Source organism: Amblyomma americanum, chromosome 11 (assembly GCF_052857255.1).
Source record: "Amblyomma americanum isolate KBUSLIRL-KWMA chromosome 11, ASM5285725v1, whole genome shotgun sequence".
Classification (NCBI taxonomy): Eukaryota; Metazoa; Arthropoda; class Arachnida; order Ixodida; family Ixodidae; genus Amblyomma; species Amblyomma americanum.
Window position 1 is genome coordinate 4,906,088 of NC_135507.1, and position 25,409 is coordinate 4,931,496.

The 25,409-nt window shown below is 45.9% G+C and overlaps 1 protein-coding gene across 1 annotated transcript in view; it reads left to right on the forward strand.

Annotated features, from left to right (window-relative positions):
- TER94 (Transitional endoplasmic reticulum ATPase TER94) overlaps positions 1-8,370 on the forward strand; it is a 36,618-nt gene extending 28,248 nt beyond the window's left edge. The window contains exons 10-14 of the mRNA XM_077644597.1: positions 812-1,109; positions 2,585-2,808; positions 4,702-4,860; positions 6,059-6,216; positions 8,137-8,370. Of these exons, the coding sequence (XP_077500723.1) occupies positions 812-1,109; positions 2,585-2,808; positions 4,702-4,860; positions 6,059-6,216; positions 8,137-8,236 (939 nt within the window). The 3' untranslated portion in view covers positions 8,237-8,370. The remainder of the gene's footprint in view (positions 1-811; positions 1,110-2,584; positions 2,809-4,701; positions 4,861-6,058; positions 6,217-8,136) is intronic.
- The last annotated feature ends 17,039 nt before the right edge of the window (positions 8,371-25,409 follow it).

Below are 25,409 nucleotides of genomic sequence, written 5' to 3' on the forward strand. Positions count from 1 at the left end.
CCTGCTGGGGGAGGATGGTGAGCAGTGCTTCACCATGGAACCGAGCATTCACGCTTAGCTGTGTGTCGCTCAGCCATGTCAGAGGAAAAGGGGACCCTGGTGGTAGAGCCAATGCTGAGCATTTGGACCTTTAAGGCCCCTCGGCGGAGGCAACACGCCACTTTGACCCCAGCTTCCTGTAGACTGCACCTCTGGCCAAACCCGACCGGTGTCAGATGTCAGGCGTTAATGGGCATGCGTGCGCTTTGCAGAATTGCTAACCTTTGAAAACTTCATCTGCCAAGTTTCCCAATGTATATATGACGGGAAACACAGCAAGATTTTTTTCAGCTTCTCCCTTTTATTTCTTTGCTGCAGAAAAATGAGAAACCTGACAGCGGCATCTTGCAGTTCTTGCAGTGCATGCATAAAAGGAATGAAAAACGTAAATTACGGCCTGCACAACGGTCTGATCACAGCAGCAACTTTTGTTCAGTGCTGTTGCAGACAGCAAGTCGTCGCGGCGTTTTGATGGTTCAGCACGGCAGTGAACGCGCATTGTGCAGTGAGTGAGACTGTACCATGCACGTCGCAGTGCCATTCCAGAGGAGGCGTGCTGAACTGAAACCACATGCAGTTAGAGTTCCAGAGACGTTATTTGCTCAAAACGAATACTTAAATATTTCTAATACCAAACATTTGTATTGAATTTTATATTGACTACTTTACTGTTCGATCGAAAATTTGAAATTATCGAATATTCGCACATGCCTACAAATATGACTGACGTTTTCCAGTGAAATGATTTTCTGCCCTTGCTCTTTCGACACAGTACCCTGTGGAATATCCTGAAAAGTTCCTGAAATTCGGCATGACCCCGTCGAGGGGTGTGCTTTTCTATGGACCACCTGGCTGTGGCAAGACGCTGTTGGCCAAGGCCATTGCCAACGAGTGCCAGGCCAACTTCATCTCGATCAAGGGCCCCGAGCTGCTGACCATGTGGTTTGGAGAGTCTGAGGCCAACGTGAGAGATGTCTTTGACAAGGCACGAGCGGCAGCCCCGTGTGTGCTGTTCTTTGACGAGCTGGACTCAATTGCAAAGGCCAGAGGTGGCAACGTGGGTGATGCAGGTGAGTGACCAACAGTGGTGGACTGGGAGTTGCCACTACTATTTGGCAATAGATGCAATGCTGAAATTCATAGATACTGTTACACTCGGTGTGACTTGCAGCATGTGATCGAAGCTCACTTTCCAGTGTTGTGTAAATCTAGTGGAGGTAAAAAAAAAAAATGCAGCCACTCAGGATAGTAGCATTCCTTTCCAGGTGCATTGTTTCCAGGTGGGCTCAATTTATATAACGTGCAAATCTTATTGCAGTCAGCACTGCCACTGCGTTCACGGAGCGTCGATTGACTTGTTTCTCTCATTCAGTCACCACCCAGTGGGCAGGGTGGTTGCTGTAAGTTTGTGGTTATAGGAACCGTACTGCCTTGTTGTTTTTGAGGAAATGGGCAGTTGGAGTGAGGAAAAGAAATTTGCAGCATCAAACTGGCATCTGTTTTATGACCACTTTTGTTTTGTAATTTCAATAAATGACATTTTTGCTGGTGTATCGTCTACATTAAGGCTGTTTGCAGATGACTGTATTTTGTACCGAACAGTTGCTAATCCTGGTGACCGTGATGCTTTGTAATGCGACCTTGACAGAATTTCTAAATGGTGGGATAAATGGGGAATGACTTAATCTCCGGAAAAGTGTCCATATATGTTTCACTAAAAAAGGTAGCCTTGTAAGATGTAATTTTATTTACAGCATTAACTGTGAATTTGTTGCCTGTCACAGAATGCAAATATCCCGGTGTGTATTTAACTAGTGTTCTGTGTTTTCACAGGTACATTATTTTCTTACCTGCAAAAGCGGTCGGAGTTTTGAGTTTTTTACCGAGATTCTACTGTATTCAAAATGAGATGAGATAAATGAGATATCGTCCTAAACCTAGCTGTCCGTTTTAAGTAATTACAGCAGAAACTAAAGCGTGTCAGCAGCGCAGAAGTCGTTAGGATGGGTTTCACTGCAGAGATGCAGATACATATTTAGGCTGAAATTCTTCCATAATATATACCATTCTGAAACAGGTATTGACCGTGACTATTATTTATTTCTTCCAGACTACATATCTGCAATAAGGGACCACACTTTCAAAGTAAAAGAAATTTAATGCAGAACTGATTTACTAAGAATGTCATTTTTTTCCAAAAACAATAGATGAAGGGAATAAGTTTCCCCAGGGAGTCATTTCAACAAAATCTAATGAATCGTTTGCCGCATTGTTGTAATTTTATTCTTGTGTTTGTTTGTATCAAATTTATGCTGCAATGTATTTTCTGTGAGCATTTTTTTCTTCTTTTCCTGTCACTATGTCATATGATTATGTTGTAACTGTCTCCCCCACACTATAATGCCAAACAGGCACTGTATGTAATGTGATAAATAAATAAAAGTAAATAAATAAATACTGTGAGAAGGCACACGTTGGCCATGGTGCCGGTGCAAGAAGTGTTGCTCACCGCGGCTGCATTCTGTACTTTCTTTTTTACGATCAGGTGGTGCAGCAGACAGGGTAATCAACCAAATTCTTACCGAGATGGACGGCATGAGCAGCAAGAAGAATGTCTTCATCATTGGGGCCACCAACCGGCCGGACATCATTGATCCGGCAATTCTGCGGCCTGGCCGCCTGGACCAGCTCATCTACATCCCCCTGCCTGATGAGAAGTCACGGGTTGCAATCCTCAAGGCCAACCTGCGCAAGTCTCCGCTGGCACCCGTGAGTTTGAAGAAGAAATTTGCAATGTAAACTCAGTCTTGTAGTGTGATCTGAAGGTCGTGGGAACTAGTCCCTGCCGCATTTCAGTTGGAGGCAAAGTGTGAAAAACGTGGCATGCAGTGCCATTGCACAGTAAAAAGGACCTCTGGTGGGCTACCCGGAGCCCTCCGCTGGGCACCTCTTATGGCCTATGTGCACCATTGGTATGTTAGACCCCTCATACTGTAACATGCAATCATGCTGCAAAGCCATGTTGCTCTGGAATAAATGAATCAAACATTGTGTTGGCAGCCCCTTTCATACGGCTGGTCAATTCTGTTTCTGTTCTCAAGCATGTTTGTACAAGTGGAATTGGAGTGAAATTTTTGTCTGCCACTAGGTTGCATTTGTGTGAAGTTTCGAAAAGCAAAGAGTGTATCGATGCAAAAGTTTTGGTTGAGTTCTCTTTCAAATGATGCATTAGGAATAATGGTGCAGAGGCGCGGCACTCTCAGCGAACTTAGCAGAGCACCAAGACATTGTGTGCTTTAAAACTAAGGCTTCAACATTTGCAGTACACATTCGTAACAGTCCCGCGCGTATTTTAATCTCGTAAAAACGTGCCTGACCTTCAAGGCCGGAAGTCAGCATGTTCGCGTTAACTTGCTGCGATTGGCCGGTGCCGCCGGCTACAATGCTAAGCCGCAGCAGCACGAACGCGTCTGATAGCATGCGTTTGTTGATGACAGAAGAACGGGCAGAGGTATGATATGGAAAACTGATTCTGGAAAAAAAAGGTGGATTCATTATGTGAGTATATGCGGTAATTGCGCTAGATAGTTTGGTTCAGCCAAAAAAGCTATAAAGTAGTGATGATATGACCATATAAATGCTCTCTGTTGGTTGCTGAGAAAAGTGTACCAAAACATGCCCTAAAATGCCGTACTTTCTTTCAAAAAACATGTTGAAAAGTCGACCCCCGTCTCGTATACCGGTCATTGGCGGAAAAACTATGGAAGTCTTGCAACAATGGGTGGCTTAAGTCAGCAGCCTCCATCGCCATCAGCAGCAGCACGGCATGGAGGCACCGCCATTTTGCGTTTCCATCGTTGCAAAGCTATTTCGTTAAAAGGCTGCTTTTTCACATTTTGTTTTAAAATGAGTGAAAGCCGACCTCACCGTTGCTTTCAAGAAAAACGCGATTGAGTATGCAGAAGCTCGCAGCAGTCTGGCGGCAAGGCGCGAATTTGGAGTATCCGAAAAGGGCATTCAGTACTGGCGGAGGCAGAAGCTGTGTATTACAACTTGCAGCAACCAGAAGAAAACATTTCACGGGCGGACTGTAGGGCATCCAGAATTCGAAGGAAAGGTTGCACTGCGCACAAGATCGTTCACTGTGACTGCAGAATGCATCCGCTTGAATGCAGCAGAGATCGCGTGTGCCTCTAGACTCGCGAGTGCGCAATTCAAGGGCTTGCCATCCTGGGTGCAGCGATTCATAAAGAGGAAGGGCTTCGCTCTACGGCGCCGTACTTCTGTGTGCCAGAAACAAACTCGCGGGTCGATGGGCGCGTGATACTGTTAAAAAATTGGCCGGGTGTACATGCGAGCAGCATTTAAATGAAAATAAATACTGTCACCATTGTGCAACCTGTTGAGTCGCATTTGTTTCAGGGTAAGGGTGTCTTTTGGTACTTTTTTCATTGAAAAAGATTTTTTTCGTATTTAGAATTGGTTAGTTAGGGGGCCGACCTATATTCCGGTTCGACCTATAGTCCGGTTCTTACAGTACATGGGAAAGATAGGGCCTAACCTGTCTGTCCCCTTAAAATTTAGCATGTGCTGCTGGTGACGTAGTGTGCAGAGCCAGTGTGTAAATGTGAGCGCTCAGAGCGTTGCTGTCGTCTCTTGCAGGACGTGGACCTGAACTTCATAGCCAGCATCAGTCCAGGGTTCAGTGGTGCCGATCTCACAGAGATCTGCCAGCGGGCTTGCAAGCTGGCCATCCGAGAGTCCATTGAGCAGGAGATTCGCAGAGAGAAAGAGCGGGCCCAGAACCCCGATGCCAACATGGTGAGGGCCCCTCTTGTTGTGTTCAGCAAGCTCAAGTGATTTGGATCTCATTTGAAATTGGTTTAAAACTTGATTGAATATAAAGCCAGTTTAATGCCTGTAATCTTCATTGAAAGGTACTGAAAATATACATTTTTTTTTTCTATTGAAAACTGAACCCTTCAAGGAATGTGGGTGGCTTCATTTAGGTGGATGGCAAACGACAGAAAGTTGAAAACAAGTGGATGTAAAATAGGGTGGCCTTTTCAGTTTCTTCAAAAAGTTACTTTTTAGCTTTGAGGGGGTACCCTGGTCTTTGAGAAGATTTTTATTAATGAAGTCGCAATTATGCAGTCCCCAGGTTATCATGTATTTTTGTTGACTGTATTGTCAACAAGTAGCGAGATGAGAGTACAGCTTGTAACAAGTGTTTTGTCTTCTGAATTGGCTGACAGGGCTAATGCCACGCTCACTTTGTTTGAATGCTCTCCCTTACAGGCCATTGCCATTTGTGTGTTAGTAGTCTGTACACTAGTTTGCCTACAGGAGCTTTCATTCACGTTGGAAGACCTCCTTTATTACCATAAAAGCATGGGACTGTGCCGCTGCTGTTTGCTGTCTCTGGGTTGCTTTACTTATCAAAGCGAGATGTGTGTTGGAAAGCGAAACTTCATATTCTGAATAATGCCCTCATTATTCCCACCTCCATTTGCAATAACTGTTGAGCACTTTTTCCTTGAAGAGTTAAGTGCAATGAAAGTAACAGTGTAGGTTTACTGGTTTCTCAAAACCATTTCTTTTTTGCATGCTCTAGCTTTAAAAAAAATTGTTTCCACCGAACTCGTTTTTTTTGTATTAGTGCATTTTGATTGGTATTTTGTGTTGCTTTTGCATGGTTTGTTCTTTACTAATGAGAGATATGTATCTAGTTGTATTGTACCCTTCTAAAATCCCATTTGGGACTGCGGCGCTTAATGCAACTGCATGCCGTGAGGCTTCAGGAGGCACAAGCTGTGCACCTCTGCTTGTTCCAGTGCTTGCAGTGGCTTTGTGGCTGTGATCAGGCCGTTGTAAGTCAGTGGTGGTCCCGCCCGCCCCAGTGGGAACAAAATCCACCTTACCACCGTGCTGCTGCCGGTTGGGGCTTCCCAGTCTTGAAAGGGGGCGTTGACCCCACGTCTCTATTTCCTATTTTTCCTTTCTTTTCCCGCTGCCACAGGATGTCGTGGAGGATGACCCAGTGCCAGAGATACGCAAGGACCACTTTGAGGAAGCCATGAAGTTTGCCCGGCGGTCCGTGAGTGAGAATGACATCCGCAAGTACGAGATGTTTGCCCAGACACTCCAGCAGAGCCGGGGCTTCGGCACAAACTTCAGGTGAGCTCTGACTGCAGGTGGGTTCGATGAGTACGCCTGCAGTGTTGTTAGTCTTAGCAGAGTTGGGTGCAATGAAAGCTGAATGTGGCAGTGCTTGCGACCGAACATGTCACATGCACAAGGGCCATTCACGCCAAATGCACCATAGTTCGTGCTCAACCCTCTCCAATTTCTTGCAAAATATTTGTCGCTTTTTATTGAACTGTCAAAAGCAATTTTTCTTAATATCTCTGGGAAACAAATTTTCCTGTTAAGTGACAGCTCATTGAGTTTTGCAGACTAGTATGAAACATGGTTTCTGTAAAAATTTACAAAAAACGATTTCCTATATGTATGTATATGCACGTAAGTAATCTCTCATTATAACAGTCAGCGGGACAGCGAAAAAATTCGTTATAAGTGGTAATTTGATATAAGCGACCACCCGAGAAAAGCTAAACCAGTCGAGCGTTAATTGTGCCGCCACTGCGAGGAAATCAAAATACAATGTATTCAGTGAAGCAAAACATTATTCAGGTGCAAAAAAGGCAGTGAGCTTTGGCTGTTTGAAGTTCTTGCGTGGCGCATGCAACCCCTGCTCTAGACCAAGCATTGCACGAGGCCGTGGTTGCCGCCCATGCATTCATACTTTGGGGTATTTCGAATCTCGAAGGCAGTGGCCGCTTTTACGCGGGTATTTCGGGGCATTTCAAAGGCAGTGGCCACTTGGGCACGGAAGACTACAAGGGTATCGCGCTGCAAAGCGTCAGGAAAACTTTATTTTCGTGTTGATCCTATCCCGGGGACACCAGTGATGCGATTACGACAGGTTAATGATTCTGGCACGTTGCACCATGGAAATTGACAGCTTCCGTTCACTCCACTGTAAACAGCTCAGGGCACTCGGCACTCGCTTGGTACCCGTTACTAGGCAGGTGATCGATCATACGTTTTCGTACTTTTGTGGTCTGTTGTGTGCCTGTATAAGACTTATTCGTCGGTGGTATTAATTTTACACGGCGCGCAAAAGGGTCGCCGCTGCCAAGCGGCAGCGATGTCTCCGCTCGCCACTTCGCTCTAAACGGGTCAAGCTCTTCGTGCGCTTTAAGTAATGCAGCTTAAATGCATGCATTTGGGTCGGGACCGGAAGAAATTTCGAATAAAGCGATATTTTGAGTTAACAGATTTCATTATAACGAGGGATTACTGTATATGTATAAAATTCTATTTTCATGGGATCTCGAACTCCCCATTCATTTTATGTATGTGTAAATATGGTAGCTTAAGCTCATGATTGTTTCTAGGCAAATGCTAGAATTTGACAGAATCAAGAGTGTATATTAGTCGGGACGCACATATCAAGAACTTTCTGACCACTTTCAAGCCCTCGGCGCCAAAATTTATCACCATTAGAGTAACTTATGCCTACTGTGTACTGTGGGGGAAAGAAGTGTCCAGGACACAATGCCACTGGCTTGGATACATCGCTGCATTACCTAGTGTGAGAATGGCTTGTCCATTTCATGTGTCAGGGATGCTTTTCTGGAAGTGCCTGCTCATCCTCGCTTGGGCTTGGTGCTAGAAGCAGCCCTGCTGATGAGTCAACACTCGCACATTTCTGGCGTATGCGTCCACCTGAATAAGGTGTCATCAACTTTCATTTATTTTTCGATTTTACCAACAGCTTTCTGCTGCGTGCTGCTAGAGCATTCTTGGGGACTTACTGAGATGACTGTTCCTTGTAGCAGGAATGGGCATGGTTATAAAGAAGTGTATTGCATCGTCTCCAGTGATACATCTTTTGCTGGCACTTGCACAACCTAGACACCTTTGTCCCCAACAGTGTTCTTGCAGCATGGCTAGTGTGGCAGTAGTTGAGATGAATTGGGGGCTTGTGTGGCATCTGTTGCAACGAGCTGTGCCGCTCTTGTTTTCTTGCAGATTCCCACCCAGCCAGCCATCTGGGCCAGGTGGAAACAGTGGGAGCAATCCAAATCAGGCATCGAACTTCCAAGAAGACGACGATGACCTTTACAGCTAATGGGGGAGCCTCGGGAGGCCAGAGAACCCACGGTGTACATATAGCAGCAGGCCCGTGTATTTAACCTGCGCCCTTGAGAGAAAAAGAGGGGCCTGCAAGCAGCCATCTCAATAAAACTGGAGTATTTTCACTCATTGCCGCGCATGTGCTCAGGATGTTGCTTTTTTTTTTTTCTCTTGGACGTTACTCGTCTGAGGTTTTTAGTGGCAGGCTGAAAACTTAACATAGTTTGTTTCAAGTTGCTTTTTTACGTGCAGTTTAGGTTAACATAAACAATTAATGGTGTGATGGACACCTTCAGATCAAAGTACTGAAGTTTTATTGACCAGAACACGAAAGAAATTTGAGTGCCGCCATTTTGAAAGCGCTGTGGTGCCATCTGTTGAACGCGGACTTCTGGGCTGCCATGCGAGGCGACACGACACAGGACACATGCGGGAGCAGCGGCTAAAAGGGACTATGTGAATGCTGCACGACACCGTAATTGGAGATATAATTTGCTGTGATCTAGTTCCTTAGACTTTCAGCGAGGCTGTTGTGTCCACTGGCAATGGGTTTTGCAGGCCCCTTGTCCACCACCAGGGCAAATGCCTCCAGTGAATGCAGCGAGCATTGCTACAAACAATCTGCATGCCTGGCCTTTGCGCGGTAATGTGGGAATACTTGTACAGGTAGCAGGTCTAATATGGTTTTGCCAAGCCACTACCTCAAACTCTTCAAGGCTGCCACTTGTTATGAGCCACAAATTGTGGCCATGTGTAGCCGTGATATTACAAAATCCGGGGTTCTTGTCGGATCGCCCCACTCGACCAAATTCATTGCTTTCTTACCATGCTATTTCAGCGAGACCACATAGATCGATGCCGCTAATGTGCAAATCAGAAAGCAAACGTTGTAACTTCAAATTCATACGATCTTCACCGCTTCCTGCGGTGAGGTGGCGGTTTTATACCATATGGTATGGGCAACAACTGATGAATGGGAGGCGGCGCTGTCCAGCTTGCATTCAGGCGACCAGCGTTTACTGGTGAACCAGGCTAGAGCGGCGGCAAAAGCCAATGGGCTCCTGGAATGAGGGCCCACCCAGACATTCTATACATCATCATCAGCCTGACTACGCCCACTGCAGGGCAAAGGCCTCTCCCATGTCTCCAATTAACCCTGTCCTTTGTCAGCTGTGCCCATCATATGCCCGCAAAATTCTAAAATCTCATTTCTGCTACCCCCTGCTACGCGTGCCTTCTCTTGGAATCCACTCCGTTATCCTCAAGGACCAGCGGTTATCTTGCCGTCGCATTACACGCCCTGCCTAAGCCCATTTCTCTTCCTCTTGATTTTGACTAGGATATCATTAACCCGTGTTTGTTCCCTCGCCCACTCTGCCGGCTTGCGGTATCTTGAAGTTTACACCTATCGTTTTTCTTTCCATAACTCGCTGCGTTGTCCTTACCTTGAGGTGAACCCTTTTCGCTAGCCTCCACGTTTCTGCCCTGTAGGTGAGTACTGGTAAGATACAGCTGTTATATAATTTTCTGTTGAGGGATATTGGTTAACTACCATTCATGATCTGACAGAACCTGCCATATGCGTTCCACCCCATTCTTATTCTAGTTATTTCCCTCATGATCCGGATCAGCGGTTACTATGTGCCGTATTAAACTCCATATTATACTTCCTTATGTCGGCTACCTTGCACTTCTTTACTTTTATAGCTCTGCTATTTCTGTTTCGTCTATTGCTGGATGCTCTCATTCTTTGGTGTTTCTTAATCTTAAGCATTTGACAAATTGGCCATGATAAACTTTAAAAAAAAAAATGCATGCATATGGTGTTGATTTGCAGATTATTAACTGGGTTTGGGTTTATCTTACTAACAGGAGACAGTTTGTGCAAATAGCCAGTGAAAATTCCACAACCTCTCTTGTATCTGGTTCCGTGCTTTTTTTACTGTGTATTAATGATATAGACCATCATGTGGAAGTGCGTCTGTTTGCAGGTGATTGTCTCCTTTTCTGTCATGTAAAAAAATATTGATGATCATGTGTTGCTGAATCAGTCTTTGAAAAATGTGTACAACTGGTGCATGAAATGGGACGTGCAAATTAATCCCGGTAAATCTGTCATCATGAGTGTTACAAGAAATCTCCCCTAGTTTTTCCTTTCAGTATTAACAATATCCCAATCCAAAAGTGTAGCAAATTGAAATATCTAGGTGTCACCATTAGTGAAACTACATTGGGGTGAACACATTGATCACATATGCAGTTTAGCTCAACACAAACTTGGCTTCCTAAAACGAAAACTCGGATATGCAACACCAGGCATTAAGCTTGAAGCATGTAAGGGATTAGTCCGATAAAAGTTTGAATATGCAAGCATAATATGGGACCCGCATTATCACTATCGGATTAAACTTTAAAAAGTGCAAAGGTTGGCTTTAAAATTTATATTCTCTGCTTACCGCAAAACACAGTGACAGCAATACGCCTCTAAGCTCAACTTCCAGAACTAGCCACGCATAGAAAGATGGCTCGTCTCAAGTTTATATGCTTCGTGAAAATTAGACTCTACTGAAAATTTAGACTCTACTGTGTACATTCGACCCCCAGGCAGGTTATCTTCCCGTACTAACCACCCATTTGCCATTGGGCCATACGCAACTAAAGTTGATGTATTTAAGTGCTCATTCCTTCCGAAAACCATAGTAGAATTTATTAAACTGGACCAACACATATTTCGGGACACAAATTCAGCTGACATTTTTCAGAAGAAATTGGAGTTGGGTTTCTTGTAACCATGCTCATTTTCTGTGTATTTTTTTCCTTTCACCCTGTAACGGCCCGTGAAAGGCTTACAGTATTGTAAATTAAAAAAAAAAGAAGTTTCATCTCCTGAGATAGCTTGCCGGTATCTTGTTGAATCATCCCACCACCTACATATACTGCGCACTCCGTGGTGATAGCAGTGAGATTATCATTCCTTGTTTGAACATTAAGATCGTCTTCCTCAGTTAAAGCTGAATATCTGTTCTGCAGCAAAATCCTGAATTCCCCTACTTTCCTCCTTACCGCTAACTCGTTAATGGGCTTCTGCCTCATTAGTTTCTTCCATTGCGTATTCAAATCTAAGCTAATTCGAGACCTTACCATTCTGTGGTCACTACACCGCACCTTTCCGACGACCTTCACATCCTGCACGATGCCAGGGTGAGCACATAGTATGAAGTCTATTCTATTCTTAGTCTCACGATTGGGGCTCTTCCAGGCCCACTTCCTGTTCTCTTGTTTACGGAAGAAAGTATTCAGGATCCGTAAAGTATTTCCCTCTGCGAACACTACTAATAACTCCCCCTACTATTCATAGAACCTATCCCATAGTCTCCTACCGCCTGGTCACGAGCCTGCTACGTTTTTAAACGTTTTTGTCTCTCTCTCCCATAGTGTGAATTTTTTTGAGATGCCAGTGTGCTCGGGGTTATCTCGGCATGCACGATAGGCTGTTGTAATTTTCGTTGCATTCTGATTTTTCTCCATTTATTGCCCGTGAATTCGCTTCCCATAATAGCAGGTAGTTTGTGCCGTGGAGGCATTTCTGGGTGCATTCCATTTTCTCTACCTTTCAGCAGCCGACATTTCTGGAGAAAGCATGAAATGGCGTAAATTCCATGCCTTATAGAATGGTTGGTACCACTCCTGAATGAAGAAAAGCCTCCGGCTAAAAATGAAATAACATGGCCAAAGTCATCACATCCAAAGCACCTTTTGCACCCGTATACATTATTGGATTGATGATGTGAAATTATACAGAGCACTGCAGTAAAAGGCAGCCTTTACACGGGTTCAGTACTGGTTTCATGCTACAACTCGGCATTATGCCTGTGCAAAAATCTGGCTATAACATTGTCTTTCCCTGTAAAACTACATTACTCATACAAGTAGGACAAAACAATCTCCTTCCAAACCCTTATCTTTGAACAGCTACTAAGCTTGGCGTTTTATATATGTAGTGTTGCTTCCTGCGAAGCTTGCAGCGTATGCCGCAGCAATAAAATTGGCTGTGGTTTAACTGCTGCTGAACATGGTTAGAGAGCGAAAGCAGTGGTGTATCGGCAACTAGACTCAGCTTGGCGTCTAACATTGAGCGCGTTCGGCACACTAGATAGACAGCGCGCCCACCCTGGCAGGTGGCAGTTAAATTCGTGGTTGATTGCGAGTGGTTCGGCACCCAATGAACGCTGAGGCCTATATATTTACCCTAACTGACGTCACAACGGCAGTTTCCATCACGCGATTGTCACGTGACTTATTCTACCGTCTTCTACCAGCGAATCGTAAGGTTTATGGGGGTTTAACGTCCCAAAGCGACTCGGGCTCTTGGGTGCCGCAGTTAAGGGCTCCGGAAATTTCGACCACCTGGGGCTCTTTAATTTGCACTGACACCGCACAGTCCACGGGCCTCTAGGATTTCGCCTCCATCGAAATCCGAACCCCGCGGCACGATAACCACTGGGCCACCGCGGCGGCTAAGTGAATCGAAAGGTAAAGTGGTGCGGCACCATGGTGAACCAGATATGGTAAGGCCTACAGCCACATTTAACCTCTGGCTCACTTTAAGGTCAGCCGGAAAACTACATTTTGCCATTGTGCAGCCCTCTAGTGCTTAATGAGGTAGGTGTGGGTGTGGGCTAGTTGGTAATCCATTCTTGATAACAGCGCTTCATTTCCTCATTATTAAGCATCGTTTCTAGTACATCGGGCCCTTCTGCATGTGTTGACCTTCATCCTTCCTACCTCATTGCCTTATTTCGACCATTGTTCCGAATATAAATTTAGCGCTAGTCTGTGTCTTTTCTCGTCTTCGTCCTCGTCGTTTTCTGCGCGCGTTGTTGTCAAGAAGGCTTAATTTTGGTTTCATTTCATTATTAAAATACTAATGGGAGTGAATGTGAGCTGTTGGAAATTATTCACATCACTGAATATAACTTTCCTTCTGAAAGGCAAGTACGAACGGAGCAAAGTTGAAGGAAAAAAAAAAAACTACATTGACAGTTCACAATATACAACGTCGCCATTATTCACATCCATTATATGAAAAGTTTACTTTCCTGCTATGTTCTTTAAAAATAATGATTGACACTGAAAAAGAAAGATAAAGAAGAAGAGGGAAGGCAGGGTAGTTAACCAGAATGGATGTTACGTAGGAACAGGACCCCTGTCTTTGCATCTTCCAGCCTGTCAGCCTATATACTATTCTACTCCTTTGCCCATCAAAACGTTCCTGTTTCCAGAATTAACCGCCAATGTATTGGCCACTCCCCCGTAGTGGGTATGTGCCAGCTTTATTTGAGGCCAACCGACTAACCAGAATGGTGTTCTGGTTGGCTACCCTGCACTGTGAAAAAGGATAATGCCAGGGCATGTGCCAGGGCCGTAGAGAGAGAATGAATGCCAGGTCAATGACAATACCAGGGCTTCAGCTGCACAGTGTAGCATACTATGCTCTTTGATGGAGATCGAGCAATGCTGAACTGGCCGCAATGCCACAGCTGTAATAACCCTTTGAGGGTTTTTTCTATACGTGCAGTGCCGCCGCGGTGGCCCAGTGGTTATGGTGCTCGGCCGCTGACCCGAAAGGCGTGGGTTCGACCCCGGCCGCGGAGGTCGAATTTCGATAGAGGCGAAATTCTAGAGGCTCGTGTACTTTGCGATGTCAGTGCACGTTAAAGAATCCCAGGTGGTCGAAATTTCCGGAGCCCTTCACTACGGCCTCCCTCAGCCTGAGTCGCTTTGGGACGTTAAACCCGCATAAACCACACAAACAAAAACTTTTGTGTGGAATAAGTATTCTGAATCTATGAGGCGGGATAACCTTTTCCGGCCTGTAAGCGCTGGCGGCCATGGTTTAGTCCACATGTATGTCAGGCAGGTAGCTTTGGGACGTTAAACCACCATAAACCAAACCGCATATGTACGGTGGCGGGATTCCGTCCCGCAAGTTTTTTTTTTTCCGTACGGGAATGGTTTCAACCCTGCGTTTGAAATTTGTCGCCATCATGAAGGAAGGAAAACTGCTCACCATAATGACGATAGATTCATGCTCATAGGGAGGTGCTGCCACCTCCCTAGGACTTACACATAGCATTTGAAATTTGATTGATCCTCTTGCGGAGACGAACAGAACCATGAACAGAACTAATTTCTAGCTTCAGCGTGTCGCGCGGTCTGCAGCAACGCCCTTTCATGGTTTCGGTTTCACCGCGTGATCGCAACAGTGGCGCGCGAAACTTTATCGGCACTCCCTTTGAGGGGCGGCGGAAGTGGATTTCCATCTTTATTGGCGCTGTTCTTAGCTTGTTTATCACCGACGCTCACGAGGCATTCTCGCTCTCCTTGTTTACTTAGTTTCCTTCGAGTTCTTCAGATGCACTGCAAAATGGCGATGTGGACGAACGCACTGGCCGTTCTCTTGGCACCGACAGAGATGACTCTGACAGCGATGAGTCAGCGCTGTGTCATGTCCCTGCCTACCAATGGGCGCTGGAAGTCTCTTGGATGTCCTGCGGACGTCCGCAAGACGTCCGTGGGAGTTTTAATGTCCATTGGGTCCTTCTTCTATGTCCCGTTCGTTGCGCTGTAGTCATGGTTCTTCCGACTCTGATTTTGGTCCATTTACCGACTCTGAATCGGAAGACAGTTTTTCTTCAGAAGAGGACAATTATAACGCTTTGAAATACAATTGAATATTTTGCAGTTCAGAGTGGTGCTGACATCAAAATACTGTTCCTGATTTTTTTTTGGTACAATTTGTTACACATTTTTTTTTACATTCGCTGTAAAGTAATTTGACCACCTGGGAAAGTTTTTGAAAAAAAAAATTCGACCCTCAAAGGGTTAGAAGAATACGTATCACGAATCCTGTCACGAGCAGTAGTGTAGTTTTGAAGAAGCCGGGTTGGTCTTTGGTGCCAGCAATGAAGGCACTTGTGCACCTCTGCATTCATCTTGCTGCCAGGTGGAAGTGCAATAGAGACATCAGTAATAAAATTAGCACAAGATATGTCATAACTCGTATATTGATAACTAAATTGAAAAAAATAATGACAGAACACATACTCAAGAAACAGTGCAAATATTTGGACACAGCTCCATTCTAGAAGCAACACTTGTTTTATCTGTAACAATGCTTGCACCTCAGTGAATTAGATTTAAGCTAGACTGCTGCTGGCACAGTGAGGGCATATAATCTTGAATGGCCGGGTACCGCTGAATTGTCACAAGAGGTGTACTTAACTAAAATAATGTTTTACAATAGAAGTTGCAGAAAGATGAGCTAACGTTGTTATTAACATTCAAAATTTTAACAGGAAAACTTGAGTAGACACTAGTAGATTCCGAGGTTCAAATGTGCATTCTTAACTCACAAAAATTAAGTGCTGAACTGAACGGAAAGAGCACAGAAAGAGGTGACACATGGTGTTCTGTGCTCAAAATGTTTGATCACCAACTAGCCCAGACCCCTTCACTGGTTGACTGAGAAGTGAATAAATACACTTTTTATCATTAGTTCTTAATATAAGTGACGAGCAAGTTACATAACCTAACACTATTCGCACGAGCACGCATTTAAATTGGAACGCTGCACAGGCCTCATTCCGAGGCTCTAGTCCGGCCCAGGCACAATCCTGCAGGAGCGCAGAAGGCGAATTGCTCTGTGCAAGTAGACTCCTGCTGCGCAAGTAAAGAAGGTGCTTGCCAAGGCGCTCAAATCGCAATAACGCTTGAAAAAATTGGTTTCGTAAACATGAAAAGAGAAGATTAATCGGGTTTGCCCTCTCGGATTTTTGAATAGCGATCTCGTCAGTGAGTAGCTCCGAAGCACCAAGAGCCAAATGAAGGGGGATGCATACACGCGCATCAAACTATTTTGCGTTACCTCTAGAGTCGTTTAATCGGTGATCTTTTCAAGGCCCCCAGTGTCTGAATATTATGCATATGCAGGTGAGCGCGCTTTTAACGAACCTGACGGTTACGCAGGCTGCGTTCCTTGTATCCAAAGTTCGTAGTAAACGGACTTCTCATATTACAGGAAAAATTGCTCTTGCAAGTCAAGTTGCGTACTTTTTCCTACCAGCGATCGCGTTGTGTGTTGGACGCGACTTCATATCTGCTTCCTTTCTTGCTTTATTGAAACACAAAATATCGAGTATCTATATGTAGCTATACCTTGAGCGTCATTGCTTTTGTAGCGATAGCTACATTACGGTATAGCATTCCGAGCCTTCGACGTGGCGGTGGCGGCGCTGCCACCCCGTGGCTGCGCCGCCACGCTGTCACGTGCTTGGTCTCGTGATGCGGAGCAGCTGCAGACGGCGCGGCGCCGTGGCTGATCACGTGGTTCGTCACGTGGTTGGTCACGTGACCAAATTCCACTCGGCCAGCTGTAGCTATTGCGTCACTCCAGGTTTAACCAGAGCTAAACCACCGCCAATTTTTTTAGATTGCTGATTCCGCCTTGCCCTGTGTTTCTGGCATCAAATAATTTGCTACTTACGCGTGTATTTTTTGCCTTGCTGGCTATTATTATTATTTTATTGCGTAATTTCTGCATTGTCAAACCTCATTTGGCTTCATTTTTTGTCAAGTCCGTCTCCCCTCTTAATGCCCACAGGGGCAAAGGGGGTAACTGAAATTAATAGATGATCGGCTTCAGGGCACACCTGTCGACAAATGACGTCATGATCCAGCCGTGGAAGGACGTGCTAGATTCGGCCCGCGGAGCAGGGACGAAGGCAATCTTGGAGCCTTCGACAACGTCTCGCATGAGGCGACCCTGCCAGAATATTCGACTACGTCAAATTTTTTCTCTACAATCGGACAGCCGAGCTCTCCGGGGGGACTCAAATCCTACACCCCATCCCTCTGGGCAACGGAGTCACGCCGCAAGGATCCGTTCTTTCGCCGTTCTTCTTCAATCTCGTCCTTATCATGCTCCACCCGAAACTCACGGCGATGGAGGGGCTGAAGCACATATTTTACGCCGATGACATCACCCTCTGGGTCGACCAGGGATCCGAAGGCGACACAGAATGGGTGTTTCACAAAGCGGCAGGTACTATTGAGTCGCACGTCCAAAGGGCAGGCCTCGAATGCTCTCAATCAAAGTCGGAACTGCTGGTGTCAGAAACGGCTGAAAGCGTGGCAAAAACGTGCCTCCTTCCTTACCCATAAACGTAACGGGTAAGGGGCAGCCCATCAAGGAAGTAGACACTATACACGTCCTCGGTATGCTCATTCAGGACAACCGGTGCACTAGTTACACTTAAAAAAAATTGACAATCGCCGTCAACCAAACCACATGACTCATCAAACGGATTGCTAACAGAAGGCGAGGTATGAAAGAACGTGACTTATGACGTTCAGGCCTTTGTCCTCAGCAGATTCACGTATACCCTACCATACTTATACCTCGTCCGCTAGGCATGCAATACGGCCCTGGGACTATACCCAGGAACACCTTCACTGTCAGACGCCTTGCCCTAGGAATCCACAACACCGTAGATGAGCTCACGGATGCACACATCACAATGCAGTTGCACAGACTCTCGAACACCAAGGCGTGCAAACACGTACTGGCCAACTTGGGCATCAACGCCGAATCAATGGGCGGACGACCCCAGATCCATACCCCTGCACATGCGAAAACTGGTCGCGTTCAAACCCCTGCCTAAAAACATGCTACCCGAACTACACAAAAAGGAAGAAATAGGCAAAGGGCTAGAGCCCTACACGCCAAATACAAAGATCAACGAAGAGTGCTATACGTAGACGTAGCCGAATATGGAACAAAGGTAATCCCGGGTAAGAAACTGCCCACAGTCACGCTCGAGGTTTCGTAGGCCGAGCATGGTTGTCTCGGACTTTGATGCAGAGAAAGAGGGCCTGACCTCTTTTAATGACAGCACCCAGTACTACCGCCGCGCGAGGATAAGCATGCCGCCACCGCACACGTCCCTCAAGAATAATTTTTTTTAATTGGTATTTGGGGGAAAGGAAATGGCGCAGTATCTGTCTCATATATCGTTGGACACCTGAACCGCGCCGTAAGGGAAGGGTAAAGGGAGGGAGTGAAAGGAAGAAAGGAAGAAGGAGGTGCCGTAGTGGAGGGCTCCGGAATAATTTCGACCACCTGGGGATCTTTAACGTGCACTGACATCGCACAGCACAAGGGCGCTCTTAGCGTTTTTCCTCCATAAAAACGCAGCCGCCACGGTCGGGTTCGAACCCGGGAACTCCGGATCAGTAGTCGAGCGCCCTAACCACTGAGCCACCGCGGCGGGTAATCCTCAAGAAATATTCTGGTGCAGTATCCAGACCTACTCGTATTTATGCATGAAGGTATATGTGCACATGTTACCCGATTTGAACACTGCGGTGGCCTAGCTACCCTAGATCACTTTTTATATGGGACTGCTCTGAGGATCCCCTCCTTCAGATCTCGCGGCTTCTCCCTCACTCAAAGCATGGGAAGATGTGCTGCTCGGCTCGGACCCGACTACGCAAGTGAAGGCTACCGAGCGAGCTGCAAAGGTCGCCAGCAGTCATTAACTGACTGCCATCTGGCACAACTGACTACCGACTAATCCCACTCTTATTGCCGATGAATAAACGTTTTTTCACTCACTCACTCTTTATCATTGTGCAGCCCTTCGAAGCAGGCGGTGGCCGCTCACTTTGCCTCTACCATGCCTCGTACATGCTTACTTCGTCGAAAACTCGGTTGGGAGCGCAACAATATGGCAGGGCAAAAGCACAGTCACGATATTTCGTGGGCTTAATTTAAATGCGGTGAAAGAAGAAGCGCTAAATACGCAACCGTTAGTACAAAAAATTGATTCGGTCGTTTCTGTCCCCCTTTTCGCAATAAAACCAAGAGCTCCTGGGCCAAAAATGGATGTTACAAAACTCGAATGATTATTCTGAGTAGTTACCTAATGAGTCCGTATGTAATAGATCTACACTCTGAGGTGCGCCACACGACGGCAAATAATATGCCGTTGGTTATTCAAATCTGCGGGAGTACCATCTCTCTTTCTCTCTCTCTCTCTTTTAAACTTTAGCTTAAGTTACGTGATACGCCCTGTACATGTGTTTAGTTGCAATAACGTTCGCACCATGCCAAGAGGTAAGCATCTGGCTCCCGACTGAAAGCTACGTCGTTCGATTCACCGCTCGACTACAGTTTTTTCTAAATGCTTCGTAGTAGAAATAGTTGGGGAGTGCATCAAAGTGTGTTGCTGGGGGAGTTGGTGACTGAACGTCTTAGAAGAAAAAACAGCGCGAAAAGACGACACGATGAAGAAGCAGCGGACACACACGAGCGCTGACTAGCAACTGATTGTATTTAATCCGTGAGCGTATAAATACATTGAACGACAGATGCGCGGGAAACAGAGAAGGAGAAGCAACAACGCCAACAGCCAAAGCGCTGGGCTCGTCAATCATCAATTAAGATATGCCAACTCGTGGCGGGTCACTGAAACAGAAGGTTTGCTTGCGCAAGAATCCCCTCTGCGCACGATGAAAATTGTCATCATTGTAAGGGCTTCATAGATTTCCCTCGTGCGTTGTTCGCAGTAACATCCCTGTAAACATCCCTGTTCCCAGTAACACCACCTGTGAAAACCCAAGAAGGGATTGACAGTATTCCGAAGTAAGTAAGTAAGTAAATAAATAAATAAATAAATAAATAAATAAATAAATTTCAGGATATAACACTGTTCAAAAACCGGAACGCAATTTTCGCACCATTTATAACGCAACGCTAGGTTGCTTTTGGGAACAATACGATCGGACGATGCATCTTCCCTGAGGCGATCATGATGCATCGCCCCGTCTAATCAGCAAACGAGGCCCCGCAAGAAAAAGGCACCTCGCAGACTACGCGGGTGTGGCAGGTGACAAAACGCTGTTCATGCCTCTTGCCGCATACTACCCTTCGAGGTCCTGAGGAGTTCACTGTTCTGTACAGACGCGGCAGTTTCTAGGTGCGCTAAACATAACATGTGCCCCCGCGCGCGACATATGGAACGACCGCAATGTTTTTGCCTTTCTTGGTTTCAAATTTTTGTGACCCCTAGAGTTCCGGCACCCTCTTAGTAACTGCTCGACAACGCTGAACATAAAGAGATTCCGGAAAGCCAGCTGACTTCAACCGCTCCATCGGAGCGTGGAAACTATTCTGCAGGGTGAATTGCTGGGCTAGTTGGTTCATAATGCACAGATGGTGGAAGGAGCGAAACTGACGCAGGACAAGCGGTTGTGTGTGCGCCTCCTTGTTGCCCTGCGTCAGTTTCGCTGTTTCCACCATCTTGCAAACTGTTCTGCTTTCCTGGTGTTGGCACGACCTCGGGAGGGTATTTTTTAGGGCTCCTGAACCAACTCCTGAACCAACATGTGCACGGGGTTTGTGGCGCCAGCAAAGGTGCTTGCTGTGGACGGCGACTCTCATAACCAGGAAACGTGTCAGCCCCTCGTTTTGTTGTTCCTTGGTCAGGGGAAAAGGAGAATTCTGAGCCCGGCAAGAGCCGATTCGTAACAGATATTCAGAGCGTGATTCCTTTTACTGTTTCCACTGTCGCAATATTACGGCCACGTTCCAGGACTCACGAACGCGTTTGCGGCGACAGCCAAGCATTATCTCTTGCTCTCTCTCCTATCGGGATGAACAGATGACGTGACACTTGCATGCCCCTGTCTGAAAGAAGCCATGCAGTCGAGCGCGATAGGGCTTGAGCATAAAATCTAGGGAAAACGATGCGTTGCGCCACATAAAAAACAAACAAACAAAAGCGCACCTTCAGTTTGAAGACAGACGAACCAAGATCGAAGATAAGACCACCCGCTTCTTCCCGGCACGACGGACGAGAGCTGGCGGGACTTGGCCTAAGCCTACCGGGCAGTAGCGATGCGGCGGCAGCACGGCTTCGTCATTTTAGTGGGGCTCGGGTGTAATTTTCTTAAATATTCGTGACGTCGTTGGAAATAGACCTTGTGCTAATGGACTAATGAAACCCTTCCTGCTTCCCTCGTCGAACTCTACCGTCAGCTTTAATCCTGTATCAACTGGGGCCTTGGGATAGCCGTAAAGTTTATAGCCTGACACAAAATCGAAGGGACCAGCGATTGCCAGCGCCTCACAACGCCGTGTCCGCGCCAGCTGTTCACCTGTCCATCGCTAAACACCAGACATCACCTCTATAATCGTGCAAGACAGAACTCCTGCCAAAGTGTGACCGGTGCTAGCTTGTCATCGAAGTGCGGTGTGTCGGCGGCGCCGCGTCAAAGGGCGAACTCAGCTCGCATGCATGGACGAAGCCTTCCCAAAGCTTGGTATGCGGCAGCAAGAACGGTAAGTGTAATTACAGTCGCGGTCAATTCTGCAACTCGCACCACTGAATTGGCGGGTTCTGCAATACTAGTGCTTTTGTTAGCGCGGAAAAAGCTTTGAACCCACCTACGAAGACAAGACACTGTAGCGACCGTATTTACCCCCGGAGATTTCTTGCGCCAATCGCGGAGGGACATGTGCAAACTATAACAGGCAACACGCAGTCATGCATATTTGAGGGGGGATGACATTGAAAGGAAGTGAAATTTTTAGGCAGGTATATGGTTATAAAGACATTACTTGCGGTGGAACGAAGCAGCATAGACACATAATTTGCCCTGACAATTGCACTGTGTCAGTGATAGGTGAGCTGAGTGATGATTTCAGTTTGTTCCGCAGCAGAACGCTCCAGCGCTCTAAACAGGCGTGTTGCTGACCTGTTGCTGATCTAGAAGTGAAAGGTACACCCAGACGGATTCGTCTGTTCTAGAAAGCAGAGAGGAATGTAAGCACCGAAGTTGTTGCTAAGCGAGTACTGCAGGTTTAGGAATTAAAAGCACTGTTCTTACCGGTACCGTAGAGAACCAACCTTCGTCCCAATAGGTTCAAGCATCCACCAATAAGAGAGCGAAAAGGAAAGGCGGGGAGGTTACCCTGGAGAGGATACCGGTTTGCTAACCTGTACTGGGGAAAATGGATGAAGATGTGGAGGTGTATGAGAAATACTAGAGCGCTGCTTTCTAAAGAATGAAAAGCCGCTTCTTTTCGAGACATCGGAAATTGAAAATTGGTTTTTTGAGGAAAGGAAACAGCGCAGTATCTGTCTCACATATTGGCGGACACCTGAACTGCGCCGTAAAGGAAGAGATAAAGGAGGGAGTGAAAGAAGAAAGGAAGAAAGAGGTGGCGTAGTGGAGGGCTCCGGAATAATTTCGACCACCTGGGGATCTTTAACGTGCACTGACATCGCACAGCACACGGGCGCCTTTGCGTTTCGCCTGCATCGAAACATTGCCGCCGCGGTCAGGTTCGAACCCGGGTACTCCGGATCAGTAGTCAGCAGTCAGTGCAAACAGGAAAACTTGTTTTTTCGGCCGGACGCGAAGACTCGCACGTGTTCCCAGCATCCGGTCTCCAGTAGCCACTCCAAGGGCTTCGATTCTAAACGCAATAAGGGCGTCCTCCGGAACAATGTGATCACGCGGCCTGAAAGGCGATAAAATGCGGCCCATTGAAACCACGGTATTTTCCATTGAAATTGACTTCTCATTTTCAAAACTGTATTCTGAATATCTCAACTTGAACCGGAGATATTACAGACCATCTCGGTCCAAAATAGTATGCGTTTAGGAGTTCTCCGAAAATTTTCTTTTGCAAATCTAGTCAAGGCGATGGCAATACTTTATTAATATTTGATCAGCTATTAGGTGAGGCTAATCAGCCGATGGGGCAGGCGGCACTAGCGGAGGCATTGAACATCCGTTCATCGTACCACGCGACATTCAGTGGAGCGTATGGTGCTTTCTCTCTCCGACACAAGAATGCAGTTAAGCGAAAAAACAAAATAAAGCCTGGGGTATTTCTCCTATAGGTATCCAACTCACGAGATTCTCATAATCTTCAAAAAGGCAAGAGCTAAAGCCCGATATATACGTCAAAGTGCCGAAAAAAACTTCTTGGAAAAGTTATCTGTCTTTTATAAATAGCACAGTAACACACACACACACACAAAATGTGGGAGCAGGTTAGATAAATGGCAGCTACTCCCCATTCAGACTTCCTCTTCTTACAGACCCTGGTATACAGAGAAGTATTAAAGGACGAGCAGACACTTTGGGTAAACATATTTCTAGTTTCTAGTTCCTCATACTACACACAGTCATTCGTAAAAATACAAAAACACAACCGAAAAACAAAAGCTACCTACGGCAGGCAGCATACACGTAACTTTCAGTAATTTGATTACACTTCAAGAAATTCAGACAATACTGTCTATAGGTGAACAAACTGCACCAGGCGCCGATGAAATTCATTATGAAATGCTGTCCCATCTATCGAACCCTCTGTAGAAGTTCTTTTAATTTTTTTTAAATATGGGTACTAGGAAAATACCAGCGGCATGAAAAAAAAATCCATTATTGTTCCATTTCTGAAACCAGGAAAGCCACCAACCACCCCTGATAGTTTCAGACCTACAACCCTCAGAGGCTGCCTTGCAAAATCTTTCGAAAGTGTTCTCAATATTAGGTTCATATTTATTCTAGAATGCTGTGAGCTTCTTGATGGAAACCAAATGTGGTTTTAAAAAAGCATGCTCCACTGTTTACCATCTCTGCCGCCTAAAAAGACACAGCCCGAGAAGCATTTATACGCAGACAGCACTGTCTTGCGGTCTTTTTCGATGTCGAGAATTCATGTGACACAACCTGGAGATTAGGGATTCTTCGTGAAGTGGCGGAGCTGGGCATCCGCGGGGATGCTGAACTGTTTGAATGACATTGTGTCCAGTTGTTCATTTCAGGTTCGTCCCGGTGCTATCCTCTCAATGAATTTCACTCAGGAGAATAGTGTGCCACAGGGATGCATTTTAATTACTACATTGTTCACAATAAAAATAATTCCTTAGGCAGCGTAATTCCACAGTACATTATGTATTCAGTCTACGTCGATGACCTTCAAATTGCATGCACATTATCTATCTGATCAACTTGTGAGAGACAAATACAACTCACAATAAACAAATTAGCAATTTGGGTAGGCAGAAATAAATTTCGGTTTTGCACACAAAAGACAGTTGCTGTTCTTCCAAAGAGGACTCCAGATTTTTTCCAACCCTCTACTTGGATGAAACTGTACTTCCAGTAAAAGAAGAGCAAAAATTTTTAGGCCGAACGTTGGACAAAAAGCTCACATTCCTACCGCATATAAGCACCCTAAAATTAAAGAACGCCATTCTGAATATACTCAAAGTACACTCAAGAAAACGCTGGCGTTCCGATAAAATTATAATTGGTTTATCGATAAGATGCGCCTATTTCGCATCTATCGTTCAGTAGTACGCTCTTCCTTACACTATGGGTGCATATGGGTCTTGGAGGCCATCATACCTTAAAAGGCTGAATCCAATACACAATCTTGGTTAGCGCTTTTCAACTGGTGCGTATAGAACAGCCCCCGTTAGTTGTCTTCACATAGAAGGAAACAAACCTCCTCTCACCGACAGGAGAAAATGCTTACCTGTGCATATGTAGTGGAATTAAGGTGGCTACCGAGGCATCTGTGCTACCCCATAGTTACTAAATACCCATCCAGAACACTCTTTACAAACAAACCTTAAGTTGTCACACCGCTCCTCCTCCGCTTCGAAGAAAAATGCCAAGGAAAAAAAAATTCAGGGAGGGGGGGCACTTTGTTGACCTTAAGTGCGCTGAGGCGAAAGCCTTTAGCGCGGTGTTGATGCTTGTGTCACTGATGTGTGGTTAAGATGTTAAGTAAGTACACAATGGTTTGTGAATCTTAAACGCTGGAGACTCTGGAGGGCGTTTGGGAGGCATCCGTCTGATTCGACGCCTTTCTGCAAACTCTCTCCAGCGTCCTACATGCGTTGGCAGGAAGTAGCGTAGTCGTTAGCAGGTTGGGCTGCGGGACGGAAGGATAGTGGTTCGAATCCCATCGTGAACAAAGATTTTTTTCTTATCAATTTGAAGAGCGTAAGGGACGGACGCGAGCATGAGCCATTAAAAGTTTTCGCCTTAATAAATATACTAGAAGCACTTGCAGATGTTGC